The 27298-nt window shown below is 49.7% G+C and overlaps 1 protein-coding gene across 4 annotated transcripts in view; it reads left to right on the forward strand.

The window, feature by feature from the left end:
• si:dkey-82f1.1 (DENN domain-containing protein 2A) overlaps positions 1–27298 on the forward strand; it is a 112608-nt gene that overhangs the window by 54953 nt on the left and 30357 nt on the right. For 3 of the 4 annotated variants that reach the window (XM_055650078.1, XM_055650077.1, XM_055650076.1), the window contains exons 2-8: positions 1142–1237; positions 12271–13485; positions 18254–18405; positions 19480–19628; positions 22938–23138; positions 23743–23836; positions 26812–26862. In XM_055650078.1, coding sequence (XP_055506053.1) covers positions 1152–1237; positions 12271–13485; positions 18254–18405; positions 19480–19628; positions 22938–23138; positions 23743–23836; positions 26812–26862 — 1948 coding nt within the window. In that variant the 5' untranslated portion in view covers positions 1142–1151. The remainder of the gene's footprint in view (positions 1–1141; positions 1238–12270; positions 13486–18253; positions 18406–19479; positions 19629–22937; positions 23139–23742; positions 23837–26811; positions 26863–27298) is intronic. The other variant, XM_055650079.1, reaches the window with a different exon arrangement.

The raw sequence follows: 27298 nt of genomic DNA on the forward strand, positions 1-27298 counted from the left end.
GGGGGGAGGGAGAGGGAGGGGGAGGGGGAGAGGGAGGGGGGAGAGAGGGGGGGGGAGGGGGGAGGGGGGGGGGGGGAGGGGGAGGAGGGGGGGGGGGGAGGGGGGGAAGGGGGGGGGGGGGGGGGGGGGGGGGGGGGGGGGGGGGGGAGGGGGGAGAGGGAGGGGGAGAGGGAGGGGCAGAGAGGAGAGAGGAGGGGGGGGGGAGGGGGGGAGGGGAGAGAGAGAAGAGAGGAGAGGGAGAGGGAGGGGGAGAGGGAGAGGATTTTCAGTTTATCATTAACGAATATGGTCTTTGATTCTAAATTACTTAAAATGGGATTAAGCAATGTTAATGGCTACTTAAAAAATAATAATCAAATGTACTAGAATCATAAGTTCATAAGAATTAGGCTATTTGGCCCATCATCTACTCTGCCATTCAATCATGGCTGATCTATCTCACCCCCCCCCCCCCCCCCCACACTCCCATTCTCCTGCCTTCTCCCCGAGACCTGCGTGGGTTTTCTCCGAAATCTTCGGTTTCCTCCCACACTCCAAAGACGTGCGTTTGTGGATTAATTGACTTGGTGTAAATGCAACTTGTCACTAGGAACGGCACCTCATATTCCGCTTGGGAAGTCTGCATCCTGGTGGCATGAACATTGAATTCTCACAACTCTGTTAACCCTTGCTATCTCCTCCCCTTCCTACCTGTCCCTCAGCCCTCGGGCTCCTCCTCCTTTTCCCCTTCTTCCCTGAAGGAAATAGGCAACGTTTCGGGCCGAAACCTTGGTACACAATAATGCTGGAGAAACTCAGCGGGTGCAGCAGCATCTATGGAGCGAAGGAAATAGGCAACGTTTCGGGCCGAAACCCTTCCGGGTTTCGGCCCGAAACGTTGCCTATTTCCTTCAGGATTTCGGCCCGAAACGTTGCCTATTTTCTTCGCTCCACAGATGCTGCTGCACCCGCTGAGTTTCTCCAGCATTGTTTTGGCTACCTTAACTTGTCACTAGCGTGTGTAGGATAATGTTAGTGTGCGGGGATCGCTGGTCGGCACGGACTCGGTGGGCCGAAGGGCCTGTTTCCGTTTCCGCGCTGTATCTCTAAACTAAAGTAAAGCAAGATCCTTGAATTTATTGTACTTTGTGCCCTTTGGCAGGTGAGGGAACATGGCTGTTACCAACAGTATGATAGCCAATAAGTCGACTGTGTTAAATTGGACAGGAGCAACCTGCAATTCCAGAGCCACTGAGCGGTGAGTGTGTTTCTGAATTATCACTTGGATGGATTGGTAGATTTTGTAAGTACATATGTTAAACTGCAACTGATAATGTATGTGGGTTACTGATCACAACTGCTGTAAAAAAATGTTAGCAATTATTGAAGTTAAGAATGAAAATGCAATATAATGCCATCTTTATTAAGGTAGGATGTACACTTTTTCTCACAGTGTTGTAAGTCTGTGGAATTCTCTGCCTCAGAGGGCGGTGGAGGCCGGTTCTCTAGATACTTTCAAGAGAGAGCTAGATAGGGCTCTTAAAAATAGCGGGGATCAGTACCCCGTTCCTGCTTTTTCCCCACCTCCCTTGATTCCGTTAGCCCCAAGAGCTGTATCTAAAGGGGCTGTCCCACTTGGGCGACCTAATCCGCGAGTTAAGAAGAGTGGCTTCGACCTTCAAGCTCGAGGGCACTCGCCTGCAAAACCTCGAGCTGGATCGACCGACCGCGCGCACGCACACGCTCACACGCACGCACACACATGCACACGCACGCACGCACATGCACACGCACGCACGCAAACACACACACACGCGCACGCACGCACACACATGCACACGCACGCACGCGAACACACACGCAAACGCACACGCGCACACACACACACGCACGCACACACGCGCACACACGCACACACACACACGCACGCAAACACACACGCACGCACATGCACACGCACGCACGCAAACACACACGCACGCACACACGCACGCACATGCACGCACATGCACGCGCGCACACACGCACACAGACACGCGCACACACGTGCACACACACGCACACACACACATCACAAAGGCGGGGGCCAGGGAAAGCGTGGAAGCGCTGTGTAGAATTCACACCCGCGATGAAGAGGCAGGTAAAACGGCTACACAGTATCGGTAAGTCCTTTACTGAGCGCGGGGGGGGGGGGGGGGGGGAGGGGGGGGGGGGGGGGGGGAGACAGCGAGGGAGAAGGAGTGGAGACACTTTTAAGAAGTATAATAAAGTTTAGCGGGCATTTTACCAGTTGGTCTTCCTTGGTCCTGAAAACTCCAATGAGCCAATTAAAATGCCCGGTCAGCGAAGGTAGATTGCCTACGGCTGCCCTCGACTGCCTGTAACTAAACAGCGACCCCACTCCACTGCATTACGAGTTAAAACGAACCATGCCGACCAAATTATGCTCGCGGAAACATTTTCAACATGGCTGAAAATTTATCCGCGACCTAGCTGAGGCCGCGAGTATTCGGGAGCTTCCCTCTAGCATGAAGGAGAGTTCCAGCGACCTCATAGGACCACGTGTCGACCATGCTGCCAGTTTGAATGTCGAAGACAATCTTCTATACTGGCAGAGTAGGTCGCCCAAGTGGGACAGCCCCTTTACTCTCTCTTGAGAACATCCAGTGAATCGGCCTCCACTGTGGCAGAGAATTCCACAGATTCACAACTCTCTGGGTGAAGATGTTTTTCCTCATCTCAGTCCTAAATGGGGCACCCCTTATTCTTAAACTGTGTGACCCCTGGTTCTGGACTCACCCCCCAACATCGGGAACATTTTTCCCTGCATCGAGCCCGTCCAATCCTTTAATTTAAGGTACACAAAAACGCTGGAGAAACTCAGCGGGTGCAGCAGCATCTATGGAGCGAAGGAAATAGGCGACGTTTCGGGCCGAAACCCTTCTTCAGGATTTCTTCAGACAAAATTCTTTAAGAACTTTATATGTTTCTATAAGATCCCCTCTCCACAAGTTGTGTTGCCTGGAGCAGATGGCAAGCGCAGAGCCAAGGAATTCGAAAATAAGTTTACAGGGATTTCGATATTATTCGCCGAACATTAGCATTACTCGTTGCAGCCATTCGGCCCTTCGAGCCAGCACCGCCATTCAATGGATCATCCCCAATCAGTACCCCGGACCTGCCTGCTCCCCATATCCCCTGACTCCGCTATTTTTAAGAGCCCTATCTAGCTCTCTCTTGAAAGCATCCAGAGAACCGGCCTCCACCGCCCTCCGAGGCAGAAAATTCCACAGACTCACGACTATCTGTGTGGAAAAAGTGTCTCCTCGTCTCCGTTCTAAATGGCCGACCCTTTATTCTTAAAGGAAACAGGGAAGAGGTAAAATGATGAAGGAAATTTGAAGGGAAAAAAACACAAGCTTTTTAAATCCCCTCTTTGGCATATGGATTGTGTGTGTTCTTACTATTTATGGATGTACAAGGTGAAGCAGCTATTATAGTGGGATTTCAGACCTAGATCGCAATGTGGAGCAGGAAGTGGAAGTCTAGGATTTAGAGCAGTCAGCTGTAATACTTGCCATCGCTGCAAAATAAATAGGCAAATTAGTTGCTGTTGGCAGTGGGTCAAAAATACCGCTGCAAAAATAGGGGTGGTGAAAGCAGGAATCTCTGTGTGAAATCTACACACTCTGTACCCCACAGATCTTTCAGGATGGATCTCCAATCTCCCTCTCTCCCTTGCACCCCTCCCTAACCACAAACACTCTGCCCCTTCCTAACGACAATTGAGGTGGCTATTTAGTTTTGTTAGTTTCAACGATACGGCGTGGGAAATCGAGATTGATCCCTGGGATGGCGGGACTGTCATATGAGGAAAGGTTGAAAAAGACTAGGCTTGTATTCACTGGAGTTTAGAAGGATGAGGGGGGGGATCTTATAGAAACATATAAAATTATAAAAGGACTGGACAAGCTAGATGCAGGAAAAATGTTCCCAATGTTGGGCGAGTCCAGAACCAGGGGCCACACACAGTCTGAGAATAAAGGGGAGGTCATTTAAGACTGAGGTGAGAAAAAACTTTTTCACCCTGAGAGTTGTGAATTTATGGAATTCCCTGCCACAGAGGGCAGTGGAGGCCAAGTCACTGGGTGGATTTAAGAGAGAGTTAGATAGAGATCTAGGGGGCTAGTGGAGTCGAGGGATATGGGGAGAAGGCAGGCACGGGTTATTGATAGGGGACGAGCGGGGCTCTGACTTTGACTCTGACATCGGGGGGAGAGGGAAGTGCAGGGGAGAGATACGATTTTTTTTGCCTTCCATCACAGCGAGGTGGAGATGCGCTGTGATGGATGTCTGTGTAAATTGTGTTGTGCCTTGGGTCTTTTTTTTCTTGTATGTATGACTGCAGAAACAACATTTCACTTGAGTCTCTATGAGGTTCAAGTGACAAATAAATTGTATTGTATCAGCACATGATCACAATGAATGGTGGTGCTGGCTCGAAGGGCCGAATGGCCTCTTCCTGCACCTATTTTCTGTGTTTCTATAAATCGGTGACAATGCAAATTGTCCCCGGTGCGTGCGGACTCGGTGGGCAGAAGGGCAGAAGGTGCCGAAGGGCCGAAGGGCCACTGAGTCTGCACACACTGGGGGCAATTTAAACACTCTGGGGACAATTTACATTTTTCCCCAAAGCAAAATTAGCCCACAAGCCCGCACGCCTTTGGAGCGTGGGAGGAAACCGAGGCACCCGGATAAAACCCACGCAGGTCACGGGGAGAACGTGCAAACTCCGTACAGACAGCACCCGTAGCCGGGATCGAACCGGGGTCTCTGGCGCCGTGAGGCAGCAACTCACAATCTCTCATAAAGACTGGGCGGGCGGTGTTTGCATCAAAGTGCCATTGCCAGAGTGGTGCCACAAGCAAACTGGAGGAACCTGATGCCAACTCATAGTCTAAGATGGACACAAAAAGCTGGAGTAACTCAGCAGGACGGGCAGCAGCATCCCTGGGGAGAAGGAATGGGTGACCTTATTGCCATAGAGGGAGTGCAGAGAAGGTTCACCAGACTGATTCCTGGGATGTCAGGACTGTCTTATGAAGAAAGACTGGATAGACTTGGTTTATACTCTCTAGAATTTAGGAGATTGAGAGGTTATCTTATAGAAACTTACAAAATTCTTAAGGGGTTGGACAGGCTAGATGCAGGAAGATTGCTCCTGATGTTGGGGAAGTCCAGGACAAGGGGTCACAGCTTAAGGATAAGGGGGAAATCCTTTAAAACCGAGATGAGAAGAACTTTTTTCACACAGAGAGTGATGAATCTCTGGAACTCTCTGCCACAGAGGGTAGTTGAGGCCAGTTCATTGGCTATATTTAAGAGGGAGTTAGATGTGGCCCTTGTGGCTAAAGGGATCAGGTGGTACGGAGAGAAGGCAGGTACGGGATACTGAGTTGGATGATCAGCCATGATCATATTGAATGGCGGTGCAGGCTCGAAGGGCCGAATGGCCTACTCCTGCACCTAATTTCTATGTTTCTGTGTTTCTATGAGACCCTTTCCCGAAACGTCACCCATTCCTTCTCTCCAGAGATGTTGCCTGTCCCGCTGAGTTACTCCAGCACTCTGTGCGTCTCCATAGCTCGGGCATTTTTAATTCCTTCTCTATAAGTTGTAGACATGAAGATTTGAAGTTGTTTAGGAGAAGAGGTTGTCATGGAAACTTTAAATCATTCACAAACACTGGGATTAGCGGATCACTAGGCCGCCTGCTCTTGCCATCTCTCAGGACAAATAACTTTGCCACACATTTAATCACCTGCTTTTACTTTGGAGGAACAGCTCCTCTTGTTCCGCTTGAGCAGCTTTCGACCCAGCAGTTTGTGTTTTGATCTCTCTAGCTTCAAGGAACCTGTGCGTTCCCTCTCTCTAGCAAAGCAGGAATTTCATTGTCCTATCTCTGGGACACATGACAATAAACTCTCTTGAATCTCTTAAATCTCTCCGTCCCTCCCCCTACTCCGAGTTCTCCGAGTAGTTCCACTGTCCACATTTCCTTGACCGTCGTCCCCTTTGATCTGTAATTTTCACACCTTACCCGTCCATATCTCTAGTCTCCCTCTTCCCCCAACTCTCAGTCTGAAGAAGGGTCTCCCTTTCCCTCCGAAAACATCACCCGTCCCTTCTCTCCAGAGTCGCTGCCTGTCCCGCTGAGTTACTCCAGCACGTTGTGTCTATCGTTACATATGGCAGCTCTTTGCCGTTCAACCTGTTCACCTAAACGTGCATCCGTAACGTTGGAAGTTTGCGGCGAAGACGTATACGTTAGCCTGGGGCGGTCACGGTGGCGCAGCGGTAGAGTCGCTGCCTCACAGCGCCAGAGACCCGGGTTCGATCCCCACTACGGGTGCTGACTGTACGGAGTTTGCAGGTTCTCCCCGTGGGTTTGCACCGAGATCTTCGGTTTCCTCCCACGCTCCGAAGACGCACAGGTTAATGTAAACATTGTCCCCGGTGTAGGAACAGTATTAATGTGCGGGGATCGATGGGCCAAAGGGCCTGTTTCCAAACCAAACAAACTGCGAGGTTACTGAATTCTCTGAGACGATCAGAGCTGTGTTTCTCTGTGTGGTGCAGCTTAAGTGGAGATCTCCACAGACCATTCGTTGACCTCTCCAGACCCAACCACAGCGCACGACTGTGGTTCACCACCAATGTGCAGAAATATGCAGCTGGGGCCGAGGAACAGCTGTATTTCCGTTCAGTCCCACTCACAATATTCCTGCTGCTTTAACTCTTTTTGGGAGGGAAAAAAAAATCCCCAAAAGTCATCTCGCATTTCGTTTCTTTGGCGAGCCTGTCGTTTTTTGAATGAAGTGTTGGAGGCACGTAATGATCTGCGGTCCCCATCCCACCTCCCCACTCCGCACCCAAGGGCCAGCCTTGTCCCCTGCAAAGCCCCTTCCACGTTTGCTCTCCAGTGCAGCAATCTGATCCACCTTGGATGTTGCGCGCTAACCAGCCAGTGGAAAGACAACACATGATTACAATCGGGCCGTCCACAGTGTACAGATACAGGAGAAGGGTCAGTTCTGCAGTTGTACAGAGCCCTAGTGAGACCACACCTGGAGTATTGTGTGCAGTTTTGGTCCCCCAATTTGAGGAAGGACATCCTTGCTATTGAGGGAGCCCAGCGTAGGTTTACAAGGTTAATTCCCGGGATGGCAGGACTGTCAGATGCTGAGAGAATGGAGCAGCTGGGCTTGTACACTCTGGAGTTTAGAAGGATGAGAGGGGATCTCATTGAAGCATATGAGATTGTTAAGGGCTTGGACACACTAGAGGCAGGAAACATGTTCCCGATGTTGGGGGAGTCCAGAACCAGGGGCCACACAGTTTAAGAATAAGGAGTAAGCCATTTAGAATGGGGACGAGGAAACACTTTTTCTCGCAGAGAGTGGTGAGTCTGTGGAATTCTCTGCCTCAGAGGGCGGTGGAGGCGGGTTCTCTGGATGCTTTCAAGAGGGAGCTAGATAGGGCTCTTAAAGATAGTGGAGTCAGGGGATATGGGGAGAAAGCAGGAACGGGGTACTGATTGTGGATGATCAGCCATGACAACTACAGATGCTGCAATCTATCTCAGTCCGAAGAAGGGTCCTGACCTGAAACCCCTTCTGTCCATTCCCTCCGCAGATGCTGCCTGACCCGCTGAGTTCCTTCTTGCCCTTTTTCAGAGCTCACCATTTTAATTTTACAGAGAAACTCTCCAGAGAGAGTACGGTGGCGCAGCGGTAGAGTTGCTGCCTCACAGCGACCCAGAGACCCAGGTTCAATCCTGACTATGGGCGCTGTCTGTACGGAATTTGTACCTTCTCTCGCTGACCGCGTGGGTTTTCACCGGGTGCTCTGATTTCCTCTCACACATCAAAGGCGCACAAGTTTGTCAGTGAGTTGGCTTTGGGTAACAGTGTGCGGGTATCGTTGGTCGGTTGGGACTCAGTGGCCAAAGTGTTTGTTTCTGCTCTGTATCTCTAAACTAAACCATGAAGTAAAGGTGGTACCTGACCCGCTGAGTGACTAGTCCTCTTAGACAATAGGCAATAGACAATAGGTGCAGGAGTAGGCCATTCAGCCCTTCGAGCCAGTCCCGCCATTCAATGTGATCATGGCTGATCATCCCCAATCAGTACCCCGTTCCTCCCCATATCCCCTGACTCCGCTATTTTTAAGAGCCCTATCTAGCTCTCTCTTGAAAGTATCCAGAGAACCGGCCTCCACCGCCCTCTGAGGCAGAGAATTCCACAGACTCACCACTCCCTGTGTGAAAATGTTTTTCCTCATCTCCGTTCTAAATGGCTTACCCCTTATTCTTAAACTGTGTGGCTCCTGGTTCTGGACTCCCCCAACATCGGGAATATGTTTCCTGTGTCCAAACCCTTAACAATCTTAAATGTTTCAATGAGATTGCCTCTCATCCTTCTAAACTCCAGAGTGTACAAGCCCAGCCGCTCCATTCTCTCTGACTAGAGCCCTTTGTCATCATTTTAAGATTTCAGCGATACAGAGCCACAAAGGAGGATCTGAGATCTTCCAGTGTACCATGCAGGAAGTGATTAGCCTGGAATATTGTGCGTTTGGGTTAAGGTTTCCTTTTCCTGTCCAAATGCAGAAAGGTTATCGCTGTCGTGTCGGGAGAATTTACAAAAGGGCTTCCTAATCGCAATTTCCCACGGCATTAGTTTACCATCAAGGCTTGGGAAAATTCAGTCCAGTCCTGCAATACTACACTGCCACTGCTGTTGCTTCTGCAGTTGTACAGAGCCCCAGTGAGACCACACCTGGAGTATTGTGTGCAGTTTTGGTCCCCTAATTTGAGGAAGGACATTCTTGCTATTGAGGGAGTGCAGCGTAGGTTTACCAGGTTAATTCCCGGGATGGCGGGACTGTCATACGCTGAGAGAATGGAGCGGCTGGGCTTGTACACTGTGGAGTTTAGAAGGATGAGAGGGAATCTCATTGAAACATATAAGATTGTTAAGGGTTTGGACACGCTAGAGGCAGGAAACATGTTCCCGATGTTGGGGGAGTCCAGAACCAGGAGCCACACAGTTTAAGAATAAGGAGTAAGCCATTTAGAACGGAGATGAGGAAACACTTTTTTACACAGAGAGTGGTGAGTCTGTGGAATTATCTGCCTCAGAGGGCGGTGGAGGCCGGTTCTCTGGATGCTTTCAAGAGCGAGCTAGATAGGGCTCTTAAAAATAGCGGAGTCAGGGGATATGGGGAGAAGGCAGGAATGGGGCACTGTTTGGGGATGATCAGCCATGATCACATTGAATGGCGGTGCTGGCTCGAAGGGCCGAATGGCCTACTCCTGCACCTATTGTCTATTGCCTATTGCTGATTTTAGTTCGGAGACACAGCATGGGAACGGGCTCTTCGGCCCACTAAATCCATGGCCCCCCACCAGCGATCCCCGCACACTAATACTATCCCACGCACACTGGGGAATATATACAATTTTTAAACAAAGCCAATTGGCCTACAAAGCTGTACGTCTCTGGATTGTGGGAGGAAACCGGAGCACCCGGAGGAAACCCACGCAGGTACAAACTGCGTACCGACAGCGCCCGAGGTCAGGATCGAACCCGGGTCTCTGGCGCTGTGAGGCAGCAACTCTACCGCTGCCCGAAATCAGATTTGGTTACAGCAGACGGAAATGTTTAAGAAGGAACTGCAGATGCTGGAAAAAATCGAAGGTAGACAAAAATGCTGGAGAAACTCAGCGGGTGCGGCAGCATCATCGATGGAGCGAAAGAAATAGGCAACGTATAGCATCGGACGTAGACAAAAATGCTGGAGAAACTCAGCGGGTGAGGCAGCATCTATGGAGCGAAGGAAATAGGCAAGGTTTCGGCCCGAAACGTCGCCTATTTCCTTCAGGGTTTTCGGCCCGAAACGTTACCTATTTCCTTCGCTCCATAGATGCTGCTGCACCCGCTGAGTTTCTCCAGCATTTTTGTCTACCTTGGGTTAGAGCAGACTGGCTTTTTAAGAGCACAGGCTTCTAGTTACCCTGCGGGAGGCCATTGACATTGACAAGCAATGGCTTCGATCGGCACTACGTAACTCTATTGAACAATGTAACAAACAGTCTTTAGTATTTTTAGCTTGCTGTAACTAAAAGTACATTTTTGGCTGCTGGGAACTTTGTGCAGTCGGCTGTTTAGTGTCTCAAGTTCAAGTGTAGTTGATTCGACACTTACACATACGAGATGTGCAGTGAAAATGAAAAGTGGCGATGCTCGCGGATTGTGCAAAAGGACTACAAAACAGGATGGAACAGAAAACTAGGGGTTAACGTTGAAGGATGTGCAGCAAGGAACTGCAGATGCTGGTTTACACCAAAGATAGGCACAAAAAGCTGGAGTAAAACTCAGCCAGGGGTCTCGACCCGAAACGTCACCCATTCCTTCGCTCCAGAAATGCTGCCTGTCCCGCTGAGTTACTCCAGCTTTTTTGTGTCTATCTTAACGTTTAAGGTTGTTGTCCTTTCACCCTGAACTCTGGGCAGGGCAATTTGGCCGTGGGAATGTCACTGAGCTTGGGTTTCCCCCCCCCCCCGACTGCTCCAAGCCTCCGACTGCAGGAATGAGCAGTGCAGTAGATATTTGTTGTCACACAGGCCATTCAACATGACGGGAAGATGCTTCATAGCAAAGGGATTTGAGTATAGGAGCAGGGAGGTTCTACTGCAGTTGTACAGGTCTTGGTGAGACCACACCTGGAGTATTGCGTACAGTTTTGGTCTCCAAATCTGAGGAAGGGCATTATTGCCATAGAGGGAGTGCAGAGAAGGTTCACCAGACTGATTCCTGGGATGTCAGGACTGTCTTATGAAGAAAGACTGGATAGACTTGGTTTATACTCTCTAGAATTTAGGAGATTGAGAGGGGATCTTATAGAAACTTACAAAATTCTTAAGGGGTTGGACAGGCTAGATGCAGGAAGATTGCTCCCGATGTTGGGGAAGTCCAGGACAAGGGGTCACAGCTTAAGGATAAGGGGGAAATCCTTTAAAACCGAGATGAGAAGAACTTTTTTCACATAGAGAATGGTGAGTCTCTGGAAATCTCTGCCACAGAGGGTAGTCGAGGCCACAGTTCATTGGCTATATTTAAGAGGGAGTTAGATGTGGCCCTTGTGGCTAAGGGGATCAGAGGGTATGGAAAGAAGGCAGGTATGGGATACTGAGTTGGATGATCAGCCATGATCATATTGAATGGCGGTGCAGGCTCGAAGGGCCGAATGGCCTATTCCTGCACCTAATTTCTATGTTTCTGTTTCATGCCCCTGGGGCCCGTACAAAACTGGTCACATCAACAAACTAGAAGGGGTACAGAGGTAAGCGGCGGGCCCTTGCATCGGGAACTGCAATAGAGGTAGCAGCATCACCCAGATGCTGACGGACCTGGAGTCGGAAACGCTGGAAACACGAAGGGCAAGGAGCAGACTAGCCATGTTGTACAAGATTCAAAAGGGGATCGTGGGGGCATAACTGCAGATAGATACATAACATACTCAACAGAAACGAGATAGATGTGGCCCGTGTGGCTAGAGGGATCAGGGGGTATGGAGAGAAGGCAGGTACAGGATACCGAGTTGGATGATCAGCCATGATCATATTGAATGGTGGTGCAGGCTCGAAGGGCCGAATGGCCTACGGTCGGCACGGACTCGGTGGGCCAAAGGGCCTGTTTCTGCGCTGTATCTCTAAACTAAACTAAACTAAATAAGTGTTGGAGGTGAATCTTTTTCTGCCTGTAGAGAAACAAAAATACTTGATATTGTAGAATTCAGCAATGAGCCTGGAGGATAGGTAAATTGGCTTGGTTCAACCCCTGTCCCACGGTACGAGTTAATTCCAAGAGTTCTCCCGAGTTTGCCCAGATTCGAAGATTTACGGTAATGGCCACTCGTCGGTACTCGGGGCTCTCGTGGACATTTTTCATCGTGTTGAAGAATCATCACCAGTCTTCCCGTGCTTACCTGCCGTTAGCGAGTCTTCCCGAGTGCCTGCCGTTAGCGCTAAGAGACGTCCCCGAGCTCCGACGTACCCGCTACGTTCATTCTCCGTGCTTACCACGAGTTTGATTTTTTTTTTTAACTCGGGAGAGCTCTTGGAATGAACTCGTACAGTGGGACAGGGGCTGTAAGTCTCTAAACTAAACTAAACTAAAAAACACTGCATTTTGTCCGGTGATTTTGACGGGTGTCTTTATCTTGCAGAGGGAAAGCAGATGGTGACACGTTTGTCATCGTTGTCGAGGACCCTCTGAGGGCCGACCCTGATCGTATCGTTCATCGACGCCTGGACTCTGCCCCGAAGACGCTGATCAGCACAGACGCGAAGTGCCCTCTGAAGCCAAGCAACAGCTGTGTGGCAAAGCCCAGCCCCAGAACCATGCTGAGCCACAAACTCAGCATCAACGGCCCACTGCTAGAGCTGTCCGGCATCTCGGACGTGCCCAAACCATCGAGGAACTCTTCCAGGCAAAGCTGCGCTCCCGCTAAACCTGGCCTCATCACACGCAACCCAAGCATCAAGGAGAAGATTTCGGAATGGGAGGGGAAGAAGGAAGTGGCTCTGCCCACAGACAAAGAGAAACCGGTGAATAAAGACAGCAAGGAGCTTGATGGCAAGTCGGGGCCGGTGAATCTGGTTGAGGGGATGACGGTGAAGAAGGGCGAAGGGAAAGCTGGGAGTATTTGGACTTTGGAAAGCAAGGAGGCGGGGAAAGAGAACGAGTACAAAGTGGGCGAGAGGACCGCGCGGACGTTGGAGACGGAGCGCAGGTTGCTGGAGGACAAGGAGGACAAGGAGAGCGAGATGGCCAAGCGCGAGAGTGCCATGCAGCAGGTTTGCGGGAAGGCGAAGGACGCGGGCTGCGCGAGGACGGCGCCGCCGCCAGGCCCGGCTCAGGAGAGGACCACCGTGCTGGGCCACATCAAGAAGCTGGAGGAGAAGGCAAAGGATGACTCGTCTCCGACCCACCTCCAGCTGCCCGGAGATTACTACACCACCCAGAGGCTGCACCACAAGGCCCTGGCCGCTCAGGGGAGCAGCTCCCCGGCCAAGGAGAAGAACGACGGCAGCTGCAGCTCGGAGCTGAAACGCAAGCACATCCAGTCCAACTCGGACTCGGAGGCCGGCGAGCCCATCTTCGGGGCAGTGGAGAAGTTGAAGAGCAGCTGGGCCAGCTGCAAGATCAGGAACGTGGAGGACCTGTACTCGGAGCCGGGTGTGGTCAATCCCGTGCCCAAACCCCGGCGCACCTTCGAGTACGGCACGGAGAAGCTGAGCGGCCAGTGCGTGATGAGGAGGAGCGCCCGGCAACTGCCAGCTCTCCCCGTCATCCCCCCGCCTCTCCCCCTCTCACCCCCACCCACAGGCAGCACTGCCCCCATCGGCGGCAGGCCACGGCTCAACTCCAGGGACAACCAGTAAGTATGTTCCCTGTCTGTGGAACTCATTGCCACAGGCAGCTGTGGAGGCCAAGTCAGTGGACACTTGGCACCCCAGAGACTGATAGATTCTTGATTAGCGCGGACTTTCATGTCAAGTCAAGTCAAGTCAAGTTTATTTGTCACATACACATACGAGATGTGCAGTGAAATGAAAGTGGCAATGCTCGCGGAACAACAAAACATCCAAACAAATTATAAACACAATCATAACACACATATTATTTTACATATGTGAAGGAAGACTGGATAGATTCGGCTTGTACTCGCTAGAATTTAGAAGATTGAGGGGGGATCTTATAGAAACTGTACCTTGGTATTCAAAAATGCTGGTGAAACTCAGCGGGTGCAGCAGCATCTATGGAGCGAAGGAAATAGGCAACGTTTCGGGCCGAAACCCGGAAGGGTTTCGGCCCGAAACGTTGCCTATTTCCTTCAGGATTTCGGCCCGAAACGTTTCCTATTTCCTTCAGGATTTCGGCCCGAAACGTTTCCTATTTCCTTCAGGATTTCGGCCCGAACGTTGCCTATTTCCTTCAGGATTTCGGCCCGAAACGTTGCCTATTTCCTTCAGGATTTCGGCCCGAAACGTTTCCTATTTCCTTCAGGATTTCGGCCCGAAACGTTTCCTATTTCCTTCGCTCCATAGATACTGCTGCACCCGCTGAGTTTCTCAAGCATTTTTGTCCACCTTCGATTTTCCAGCATCTGCAGTTCCTTCTTAAAGGAACTTAAATATTCCTGGGATGTCAGGACTGTCTTATGAAGAAAGACTGGATAGACTCGGCTTGTACTCGCTAGAATTTAGGAGATTGAGGGGGGATCTTATAGAAACTTACAAAATTCTTAAGGCGTTGGACAGGCTAGATGCAGGAAGATTGTTCCCGATGTTGGGGAAGTCCAGAACAAGGGGTCACACAGTTTAAGGATAAGGGGGAAATCTTTTAGGACCGAGATGAGAAAAAAAAAATTCACACAGAGAGTGGTGAATTTATGGAATTCTCTGCCATAGAAAGTAGTTGAGGCCACAGTTCATTGGCTATATTTAAGAGGGAGTTAGATGTGGCCCTTGTGGCTAAAGGGATCAGTGGGTATGGAGAGAAGGCAGGTACAGGATACTGAGTTGGATGATCAGCCATGATCATATTGAATGGAGGTGCTGGCTCGAAGGGCCGAATGGCCAACTCCTGCACCTATTTTTCTATGTTTCTATGTATCAGGGGTTACAGGGAGAAGGCAGGAGAATTGGGTTAGGAGGGGGAGAGTTAGAACAGCCATGATTGAATGGTGGGGTAGGCCCGATGGGCCGAATGGCCCAATTCTGCTCCTTTCACCAATCAACTTGAGAAAACGACACAAAGTGCTGGAGTAACTCAACAGGTCAGGCAGCATCTCTGGGCAACAAGGATAGCCAGCCGATGTTTCTGGCCAAGACCCTGCTTCAGACTGAAACATCACCTTTAGGCAGTCACAGTGGGACAGTTACCACCATTACTGCCTTACACAAAATGCAGCTCCAGAGACACGGGTTCGATCCCGACTACGGGTGCTGTTTGTACGGAGTTTGCACGTTCTCCCCGTGACCTGCGGGTTTCCTTGGTCAATTGTCCAGTGCTGAGTGATGCTGTACCTACAGATTTTCAGCGTACGACATTCAGATCCAGATCCAGACTTTAGAGATTCAGCCTAGAAACAGGCCCTTCAGCCCACCCTGTCCGTGCCGACCAGTGATCACCCTGCTATCCTACACACTAGGGACAGTTTACAACTCTAACCGAACCCAATAGATAGAGTACAACAGGTAGAGTGAAGGGGAAGTCTACATCAAGTCCTACAATCTACACCCTACAATTAACCCAAGATTGTTAAGGGTTTGGACACGCTAGAGGCAGGAAACATGTTCCCGACGTTGGGGGAGTCCAGAACCACGAGCCACACACTTTAAGAATAAGGAGTAAGCCATTTAGAACGGAGATGAGGAAACACTTTTTCACACAGAGAGTGGTGAGTCTGTGGAATTCTCTGCCTCAGAGGGCGGTGGAGGCCGGTTCTCTGGATGCTTTCAAGAGAGAGCTAGATAGGGCTCTTAAAAAGAGTGGAGTCAGGGGATATGGGGAGAAGGCAGGAACGGGGTACTGATTGGGGATGATCAGCCATGATCACATTGAATGGCGGTGCTGGCTGGAAGGGCCGAGCGGCCTCTACTCCTGCACCTATTGCCAGTTGTCTACAGACCTGTACGTCTTTGGAGTGTGGGAGGAATCTCGGAGAAAACCCACGAGAACTGGCAAACTCCGTACAGACAGCAGTCGGGATCAAACCCGGGTCCCTGGCGCTGAGGCAGCAACTCTACCGCTGCACAATCCATGTTCTCCACAGACGCTGCCTGACCCACTGAGTTACTCCAGCTCTTTGTGTTTTTTCGTAAACCTTGCTGAGAAAGGTTAGTACTAGTGAGATGGGGAACCATCGTAGGTTTCGGTTTATTGTTGGCATGTGGTCTGAGGTACAGTGAAAAGCTTCTGTGTTGGTGCCATTCTGTCGGATAGTTCTACACGTCAATACAATCATAGAAAAATAGAAATTAGGTGCAGGAGTAGAGGCCATTCGGCCCTTCGAGCCTGCACTGCCATTCAATATGATCATGGCTGATCATCCAACTCAGTATCCTGTACCTGCCTTCTCTCCATACCATCTGATCCCTTTAGCCACAAGGGCCACATCTAACTCCCTCTTAAATATAGCCAATGAACTGGCCTCGACTACCCTCTGTGGCGGAGAGTTCCAGAGATTCACCACTCTCTGTGTGAAAAAAGTTCTTCTCATCTCGGTTTTAAAAGATTTCCCCCTTATCCTTAAACTGTGTGTGTGGCCCCTTGTTCTGGACTTCCCCAACATCGGGAACAATCTTCCTGCATCTAGCCTGTCCAACCCCTTAAGAATTGTGTAAGTTTCTATAAGATCCCCTCTCAATCTCCTAAATTCTAGAGAGTATAACCAAGTCTATCCAGTCTTTCTTCATAAGACAGTCCTGACATCCCAGGAATCAGTCTGGTGAACCTTCTCTGCACTCCCTCTATGGCAATAATGTCCTTCCTCAGATTTGGAGACCAAAACTGTACGCAATACTCCAGGTGTGGTCTCACCAAGACCCTGTACAACTGCAGTAGAACCTCCCTGCTCCTATACTCAAATCCTTTTGCTATGAAAGCTAACATACCATTCGCTTTCTTCACTGCCTGCTGCACCTGCATGCCTACTCATGTACAACTGGTAGGGTGAAGGGGAAGTCTACACCAAATCCCCTTGAGCTTCATCACATCTGCACACTTAGAGATTCAATCCCCCCTACCAAGATCCTTGCATCTCGGTTTCTCAATTAGCAAAACTAGAGTAAAAGCATCTCCCTGGATGCTTTCAAGAGAGAGCTAGATAGGGCTCTTAAAGATAGTGGTGTCAAGGGATATGGGGAGAAGGCAGGAACGGGGTACTGATTGGGGACGGTCAGACATGGTCATAGCGAATGGTGGTTGACACAAAATGCTGGAGTAACTCAGCGGGACAGGAAGCATCTATGGAGAAAAGGAATGGGTGACGTTTCGGGTCGAGACCCGTCTTAAGATGGTGCTGGCTCGAAGGGCCCAATGGGCTACACCTGCACCTTTTGTCCATTGTCTATCTTTCTGGAGGCACAAGGGGCTGGAGACACTGAAATCTTGAGCAAAAAACAAGATTCACAGAGTGCTGGAGTAACTCAGCGGGTGCAGCAGCATCTGTGGAGAACATGGATAGGTGACGTTTCACAGAGTGCTGGAGTAACTCAGCAGGTGCAGCAGCATCTGTGGAGCTAAGGAAATAGGCAACGTTTCGGGCCGAAACCCTTCCGGGTTTCGCCCCGAAACCCTTCCGGGTTTCGCCCCGAAACGTTGCCTATTTCCAGAAGGTTCGGCCCGAAACGTTGCCCATTTCCTTAGCTCCATAGATGCTGCTGCACCATAACTCAGCGGGTCAGGCAGCATCTGTGGAGAACATGGATAGGTGACGTTTCACAGAGTGCTGGAGTAACTCAGCGGGTCAGGCAGCATCTGTGGAGAACATGGATAGGTGACGTTTCACAGAGTGCTGGAGTAACTCAGCGGGTCAGGCAGCATCTGTGGAGAAAATGGATAGGTGACGTTTCACAGAGTGCTGGAGTAACTCAGCGGGTCAGGCAGCATCTGTGGAGAACATGGATAGGTGACGTTTCACAGAGTGCTGGAGTAACTCAGCGGGTCAGGCAGCATCTCTGGAGAACATGGATAGGTGACTTTTCACAGAGTGCTGGAGTAACTCAGCGGGTCAGGCAGCATCTCTGGAGAAAAGAAATAGGTAGAAATGGATTGAGTACCTTTATCTAATGAAGGGTGTCCCGCTGAGTTACTCCAGCGCTTTGTGTCTATCTTTGGTGTAAACCAGCGTCTGCAGTTCCTTCCCACACAAGTGCTGGAAGAACTCAGTTGGTCAGGCAGCATCTGCGGAAAGAAATGGCCAGACGACGTTTCAGGTCGGGACTGACGGATGATGTAACCGGTCTGGACCTTGCCTCGGAGAGACTGATCGCTTTGAAAGAAGGTCCCGACCTGAAACATTCTGTACATTCCTTTCTGCAGATGCTGCCTGACCCGCTGGGTTTCCCCGCACTGAGTATTTTTGCTGAGCATTGGCTGGAGAGGTGGATTAAATCTGTCATCTGCTTTTGTTGACGCAGTCGGAAATCGTTTGAATTTGAGGACGTAAAGGACCTTCAAAGGCTCCAGTCTCCGGATGTGAGCAGAGGCGGGCAGGTGGACTGGTACGCCCAATCGAAGCTGGCACTCAACTGTGCTCTATCAGAAGAAAACATATATGAGGACATCCTGGGTAAGAATCTTGATCTCCTGTCTTAAGAGATAGAAACATAGAAACATAGAAATTAGGTGCAGGAGTAGGCCATTTGGCCCTTCGAGCCTGCACCGCCATTCAATATGATCATGGCTGATCATCCAACTCAGTATCCCGTACCTGCCTTCTCTCCATACCCCCTGATCCCCTTAGCCACAAGGGCCACATCTAACTCCCTCTTAAATATAGCCAATGAACTGGCCTCAACTACCCTCTGCGGCAGAGAGTTCCAGAGATTCACCACTCTCTGTGTGAAATTCACCACTCTCTGATAGGAGCAGAATTGGGCCATTCGGCCAATCGAGTCTATTCCGCCATTCAATCTATCTCTCCCTCCTATCCCCATTCTCCTGCCTTCTCCCCATAACTCCGGACACCCGTACTAATCAAGAACTTGTCAATCTCCATCCATTGACTTGGCCTCCACAGCCGTCTGTGGCAATGGATTCCATATTTGATCTACTCTGATCAAGAAGGCTCACCAGCGTCTCTTCTTCCTGAGGAGACTGAAGAAGGTCCATCTGTCTCCTCAGATCCTGGTGAACTTCTACCGCTGCACCATCAAGAGCATCCTTACCAACTGCATCGCAGTATGGTATGGCAACTGCTCTGTCTCCGACCGGAAGGCATTGCAGAGGGTGGTGAAAATTGCCCAACGCATCACCGGTTCCTCGCTCCCCTCCATTGAGTCTGTCCAAAGCAAGCGCTGTCTGCGGAGGGCGCTCAGCATCGCCAAGGACTGCTCTCACCCCAACCATGGACTGTTTACCCTCCTACCATCCGGGAGGCGCTACAGGTCTCTCCGTTGCCGAACCAGCAGGTCGAGGAACAGCTTCTTTCCGGCTGCTGTCACTCTACTCAACAACGTACCTCGGTGACTGACAATCACCACCCCCCCCCGGACACTTATTATTATTTATTCAAATCGTTTGCTATGTCGCTCTTCCAGGGAGATGCTAAATGCATTTTGTTGTCCCTGTACTGTATACTGACAATGACAATTCAAATTGAATCTTGAATATTTGCTGCTATTGTTTTTCATTGCTGTTACAGATGTTCCGAAGGAGAATCCTTATGAAGACATAGAGTCGGCAGACAGGCACTCGCTGGGGAAACAGTGCCCGACAGCTCATCCTTCCTCCGGCTGCTCCACTCCTAAACCAGGGTCTCCATCTGAAACCAGACCCGACACACCTACAAAGGTGAGTCCGCCAACATCGTGAGTCCACAGCACCAGCAACTGTGGGCGCTGGCTTACATAAAGTGCCAGGGTTACTCCGAAACATTAACTGTCCAAGCTCGCCAGAGATGCTTCCTGAAACGCTGAGTTACTCCAGCACTTTGGGTCTTTTTTTGTTGTTTGTTGTAAACCAGCACCTGCAGTTCTTTACGTCTTGTGCAAATTGTTGAACTGGTCACTCAGAGCCAGCCTAGTTTTCCAAAGAAAGGCACAGAGTGCTGGAGTAACTCAGCGGGTCAGGCAGCATCTGTGGAGAACATGGATAGGCGACGTTTCACAGAGTGCCGGAGTAACTCAGCGGGTCAGGCAGCATCTGTGGAGAACATGGATAGGTGACGTTTCACAGAGTGCTGGAGTAACTCAGTGGGTCAGGCAGCATCTGTGGAGAACATGGATAGGTGACGTTTCACAGAGTGCTGGAGTAACTCAGCGGGTCAGGCAGCATCTGTGGAGAACATGGATAGGTGACGTTTCACAGAGTGCTGGGTAACTCAGCGGGTCAGGCAGCATCTATGGAGCTAAGGAAATAGGCAATGTTTCGGGCCGAAACCCGGAAGGGTTTCGGCCCGAAACGTTGCCTATTTCCAGAAGGTTCGGCCCGAAACGTTGCCCATTTCCTTAGCTCCATAGGTGCTGCTGCACCATAACTCAGCGGGTCAGGCAGCATCTGTGGAGAACATGGATAGGTGACGTTTCACAGAGTGCTGGAGTAACTCAGCGGGTCAGGCAGCATCTGTGGAGAACATGGATAGGTGACGTTTCACAGAGTGCTGGAGTAACTCAGCGGGTCAGGCAGCATCTGTGGAGAACATGGATAGAATTAGGTTAGGACCTGAAGAAGGGTCTTGACCAGAAACATCGGCCATCCTTGTTCTCCAGCGATGCTGCCTGTCCCGCTGAGCTACGCCAGCACTTTGTGTTCATCTCATACACATAACAACTAGACCAGCAGGCCAGCTCGTGTCAACATTCGGTGTGAATTGCTGGATTGCCTCATTAAAATAGAGCAGCCTCTTCCCTTCATTTAGGATGGGGTTTTGTTAAATATGTCTGTTTTCTAGATGATGCATTATGTATTAATGATCTGGATGAGGGAATTGAAGGCAATATCTCCAAGTTTGCGGATGACACTAAGCTGGGAAGTTCTACTGCAGTTGTACAGGGTCTTGGTGAGACCACACCTGGAGTATTGCGTACAGTTTTGGTCTCCAAATCTGAGGAAGGACATTATTGCCATAGAGGGAGTGCAGAGACGGTTCACCAGACTGATTCCTGGGATATCAGGACTGTCTTATGAAGAAAGACTGGATAGACTTGGTTTATACTCTCTAGACTTTAGGAGATTGAGAGGGGATCTTATAGAAACTTACAAAATTCTTAAGGGGTTGGACAGGCTAGATGCAGGAAGATTGTTCCCGATGTTGGGGAAGTCCAGGACAAGGGGGTCACAGCTTAAGGATAAGGGGGGAAATCCTTTAAAACCGAGATGAGAAGAACTTTTTTCACACAGAGAGTGGTGAATCTCTGGAACTCTCTGCCACAGAAGGTAGTTGAGGCCAGTTCATTGGCTATATTTAAGAGGGAGTTAGATGTGGCCTTTGTGGCTAAGGGGATCAGAGGGTATGGAGAGAAGGCAGGTACAGGATACTGAGTTGGATGATCAGCCATGATCATATTGAATGGCGGTGCAGGCTCGAAGGGCCGAATGGCCTACTCCTGCACCTAATTTCTATGTTTCTATGTTGCAGCATTGGTCAGAGACCCTGGTCCAATCTTGATCACGGATGCTGTCTGTGTGGAGTTTGCACGTTCTCTCTGTGACCGCGTGGGTTTCCTCCGGGTGCTCCGGTTTCCTCCCACACTCCATAGACGTGCGGGTTTGTACGTTAATCGGCCCCTCTGTAAATTGTCCCCCTACGGTGCAGGGAGTGGACAAGAAAGTGGGATAGCATGGAACTAGTGTGAACAAGTGGTCGCTGGTCGGTGTGGACTCAATGGGCCGAAGGGCCTGTTTCCACGCTGTATCTCTAAACTGAGCCAGAGCTCTGTGGCATTTTTATAGACAATAGACAATAGGTGCAGGAGGAGGCCATTCGGCCCTTTGAGCCAGCACCGCCAGTCACTGTGATCATGGCTGATCATCCACAATCAGTACCCCGTTCCTGCCTTCTCCCCATATCCCCTGACTCCGCTATCTTTAAGAGCCCTATCTAGCTCTCTCTTGAAAGCATCCAGAGAACCGGCCTCCACCGCCCTCTGAGGCAGAGAATTCCACAGACTCACCACTCTCTGTGAGAAAAAGTGTTTCCTCGTCTCTGTTCTAAATGGCTTGCCCCTCATTCTTAAACTGTGGCCCCTGGTTCTGGACTCCCCGGCATCGGGAACATGTTTCCTGCCTCTAGCGCAGTGGTTCCCAACCTTGTTTTGGCCATGCCCCACCTAATCACCTCAAAAATCCTGATGCCCCCCCATGTGGTGATATATAATTCTTATCATTTAAAAAGTGAACTCGGTTTCAGCTGAAGAAGCTTAAAACGCCAATAACTTGGTTTAAACAAGCTTCAAAAGAACATGGCCTCCATGAAAAAGAAAAATGAAATAAACAAAAGACAGTTAAAGTTCTGAGCAAGAAATTACTAAAAAATTGTAAAAAAAAAGAAAAATACATTAGCTGGAAATTGCCCCCCTTAAAAATCAAATTGCCCCCCTGTGGGGCGTACACCTCACGTTGGGAACCACTGCTCTAGCGTGTCCAAACCCTTAATAATTTTATATGTTTCAATGAGATTCCCTCTCATCCTTCTAAACTCCAGAGTGTACAAGCCCAGCTGCTCCATTCTCTCAGCATATGACAGTCCCGCCATCTCGGGAATTAACCTGGTGAACCTACACTGCACTCCCTCAATAGCAAGAATGTCCTTGCTCAAATTTGAAGACCAAAACTGCACACAATACTCCAGGTGTTGTCTCTCTAGGGCTCTGTACAACTGCAGAAGGACCTCTTTGCTCCTAGACTCAACTCCTCTTGTTATGAAGGCCAACATGCCATTCGCTTTCTTCACTGCCTGCTGTACCTGCATGCTTACTTTCATAAACTGATGAACAAGGACCCCCAGATCCCGTAGTACTTCCCCTTTTCCCAAATTGACGCCATTTAGATAGTAATCTACCTTCCTGTTTCCGCAACCAAAGTGGTTAACATCACATTTATCCGCATTAAACTGCATCTGCCATGCAATTTTCTAGGTTAATCTGGCGACTCTTTTCACAGCTTCTGTTGAAGACTCCCTCCCTCTTCCGCCACTCCTCGGAGCGGAGGAGTTTCAAGTTGCTGGACATCCGGAAAATCAGCAAAGACGGCGTTAGTTCTCCGTCTAAAGCCAGCCCGCCCTCCACACCGAGCAGTCCCGAGGACACTCTGAGCCTGGCCGGAGATTCGCAGCAAGTGAAGCGGAGGAAGAAGATTCCCAAGGTCAGTGTCTCTCCCACGGGAAATCCTTTTCCTCTCGACCCCATTCTGCTGCCATAATAGGCATCAGGTGCAGGAGTAGGCCATTCGGCCCTTCGAGCCAGCACCGCCATTCAATGTAATCATGGCTGATCATCCCCAATCAGTACCCCATTCCTGCCTTCTCCCCATATCCCCTGACTCCGCTATCTTTAGGAGCCCTATCTAGCTCTCTCTTGAAAGCATCCAGAGAACCTGCCTCCTCCGCCCTCTGAGGCAGAGAATTCCACAGACTCACCACTCTCTGTGAGAAAAAGTGTTTCCGTTCTAAATGGCTTACTCCTTATTCTTAAACTGTGTGTGGCCCCTGGTTCTGGCCTCCCCCAACATCGGGAACATGTTTACTGCCTCCAGCGTGTCCAAACCCTTAACAATCTTATATGTCTCAATGGGATCACCTCTCATCCTTCTAAACTCCAGAGTGTACAAGCCCAGCCGCTCCATTCTCTCAGCGTATGACAGTCCCGCCATCCTGGGAATTAACCTTGTAGTTAGGCAGAGGAAATAACCCCCCCCCCCGACACCCGTTTGAAGAATGGTTGAGATCCTCACAGTTTACCTTCTGCAGCTGGTGTTGAAGATCAACGCCATCTTCGATGCAAGGAGAGGAAGGAAGAAGCTGAGGAGGATCACGCAGTCTTCGGAGGCCAGCACTGGAAGAGGTAACGTTGGTTTATGTGTTTAACATAGAAACATAGAAATTAGGTGCAGGAGTAGGCCATTCGGCCCTTCGAGCCTGCACCGCCATTCAATATGATCATGGCTGATCATCCAACTCAGTATCCTGAACCTGCCTTCTCTACATACCCTCTGATCCCCTTAGCCACAAGGGCCACATCTAACTCCCTTTTAAATATAGCCAATGAACTGGCCTCAACTACCCTCTGCGGCAGAGAGTTCCAGAGATTCACCACTCTCTGTGTGAAAAAAGTTCCTCATCTCGGTTTTAAAGGATTTCCCCCTTTATCCTTAAGCTGTGACCCCTTGTCCTGGACTTCCCCAACATCGGGAGCAATCTTCCTGCATCTAGCCTGTCCAACCCCTTAAGAATTTTGTAAGTTTCTATAAGATCCCCTCTGAATCTCCTAAATTCTAGAGAGTATAAACCAAGTCTATCCAGTCTTTCTTCATAAGACAGTCCTGACATCCCAGGAATATTTAAGTTCCTTTAAGAAGGAACTGCAGATGCTGGAAAATCGAAGGTGGACAAAAGTGCTGGAGAAACTCAGTGGGTGCAGCAGCATCTATGGAGCGAAGGAAATAGGCAACGTTTCGGGCCGAAATCCTGAAGGAAATAGGCAACGTTTCGGGCCGAAACCCGGAAGGGTTTCGGCCCGAAACGTTGCCTATTTCCTTCGCTCCATAGATGCTGCTGCACCCGCTGAGTTTCTCCAGCACTTTTGAATACCAAGGTACAGTGATATTTGAATTACCATACAGCAATACTAAGTGAAAAACAACCAGACACACAACTACATAAAAGTCAACGTATTTTTATTTCTTTATCTATTTTTAATTTTGGTCGTCAAATTATAGGAAGGATGTCAACAAAATAGAGAGAGTACAGAGGAGATCTACTAGAATGTTCCCTGGGTTTCAGCACCAAAGTTACAGAGAAAGGTTGAACAAGTTAGGTCTTTATTCTTTGGAGCGCAGAAGGTTAAGGGGGGACTTGATAGAGGTCTTTAAAATGATGAGAGGGATAGACAGAGTTGATGTGGAAAAGCTTTTCCCGATGAGAGTAGGGAAGATTCAAACAAGAGGACATGACTTGAGAATTAAGGGACACAAGTTTAGGGGTAACACGAGGGGGAACTTCTTTACTCAGAGAGTGGTGGCGGTGTGGAATGAGCTTCCAGTGGAGGTGGTGGAGGCAGGTTCGATTTTATCATTTAAAAATAAATTGGATAGTTATATGGATGGGAAGGGAATGGAGGGTTATGGTCTGAGTGCAGGTAGATGGGACTAGGGGAGAATACGTGTTCGGCACGGACTAGAAGGGCCGAGGTGGCCTGTTTCCGTGCTGTAATTGTTATATGGTTATTAGAAGCAATTGTACCGAGATAAAATATTCGGCATCTAAAATTATACAATTAGTTTTGTACAAATTTGTACAGCTTCATTTTTAACCTTATAAACCTAAACTATGAAAATGAAAAAAGAAATGAAAAAAGATAACAAGAAGGAAATCAGTGAAATGATAGATCGAAAAAGAACAAAAGTCCCAGAAACTACCAGCGTGGCAGAGAGATATAGAAATTTAAAAAAAGAAAAAGAAATGTGGAGATATACCATGTCCCTTGTCCTCCCCCGCCCACCTCACCCAACCCAACCCAGCACGGATTTAAATTTAAATTTGTGTTGCACCCATACTATTGTTGTAAGAATTCGGTAAAGGGTGTCCATGTCTTAAGAAGAAAGAAAGAAAAAAAAAAGTTGGCATAAACATCCACCACAGTGGATTCCCCACGTTCCTCGCAGTGATAGAAGGCGATAAAGTTCAATCTTCGCTCTCCCGCGGACGGGGCAGTCAAACCGTCCGCAGTCGGAGCGATCAAAGCCCCCGCAGCCGACGTCCGGGGTGATCGAAACTCCCGGGTCGGGGCGGCTGAAACTCTCCCCGCGGCATGGAGCTCCCGAGTCGGCCTCTTCTTACCAGGGACCGCGGGCTTCACGATGGTAAAGTCCACAGGCCCCGACCGCGCCTGGAGCTTCGATCCCCGGCAAAGGGATCGCAAGTTCCGCGATGTTAAAGTCCCGTGGAATCCCGCGGCTTGGAACGCTGGGTCGGTCTCCAGGAAAGGCCGCGCCACTCCTCGATGTTAGGCCGCAGTGGGGACGGAGATACGATAGGGAAAAAAATCGCATCTCTGTCGAGGTTAGAGATTGGAAAAAAGTTCCCCCCCACCCCCTACATAAAATAATCCAAGGAACATTAAAACATCCTCTTTAACACACACTAAAAATAACAAAAAGAAGAAAAGACGGACAGACTGTTGGCGAGGCAGCCACTACTGGTGGCGCCACCTGGTGGACGTGAGATCTCGATTGTTATCCTCTAGTCATTGTTCAGTGGTGATTTAATGTTGTGTTTGTGAAGTACAAACGCACAGTGAAACTCTTCTCTTACAAACAGTCCATTGCTATTGCTGTATCTAAGCACATCCCCAATTAGCAGTTGTACAGAGATAGTCCACTGAGGCCACGTGCAGGAGGTGCCATGTTTGACGCCATTTTCCGAACCTGGTCCAGGCTCCAGTTGTTATGAGCGGGGCCCGATCCAGCCGACACCTCCAGGGTGCGTTGTCCCCTGTCCTCTCCTCCCGGTCTCACTCCTCTCCCGTCTAGGCCCGTTGTTGCCGTCTCCATCCCCCCCCCTCTCTGGTCTTCGGGGGATGGGCATCAGACGCCACGGCAGCGGCTAGACTGACCCCCCACCATTCCAGACTGGCGGCTATCCCACCGTAGGCCACAAACCACCGGGTCTCACACACATGACCACAATCCACTCCAGGTCTTGTTTGCTGCTACAGGAGTCATTCCATTTTTAATTGAACAGTGAACATTATTGTACAGAGGTCTCTAATGCCACCAAGTTGCTTACTTTAATGAGGAGGAAATATTAATGTCTGTTCAGTTACAGATGAAAACAGTGAAACGGACAGTGAGACGGAAGAGAAACTCAAGGGTGAGTAAACTTTGGTGCAAGATGATGGCGAATAATCTCCCGCAGTTAACACACGCTCTCCGTCAGCGCTTCAATAGTGATTTACTGGGCACATATGCAACGGCACGGTGAAGTTCTTGTTGCGTATAACACACATGCACCAGCCGCCATTATTGGCGCTATTATTCAAAGTCCGGTCGGCCTGCGACCATTCAAATGCAAATACTTTGTTATTGGAAGTGGACACTGTGTATTGGGTGACACAGTGACCCAGGTTCGATCCTGACCTCGGGTGCTATCTGTGTGGAGTTTGCATGCTCTCCCCGTGACTATGTGGGGTTTCTCTGGGTGCTCTGGTTTCCTCCCACATCACAAAGACATGTAGGTGAATTGGCCCTTGTGCAAATTGTCCTTAGTGTGTCGGAAGTGGATGGGAAAGTGGGATAACATGGAACTA

Source organism: Leucoraja erinacea, chromosome 19, assembly GCF_028641065.1.
Source record: "Leucoraja erinacea ecotype New England chromosome 19, Leri_hhj_1, whole genome shotgun sequence".
NCBI classification, from domain to species: Eukaryota; Metazoa; Chordata; class Chondrichthyes; order Rajiformes; family Rajidae; genus Leucoraja; species Leucoraja erinaceus.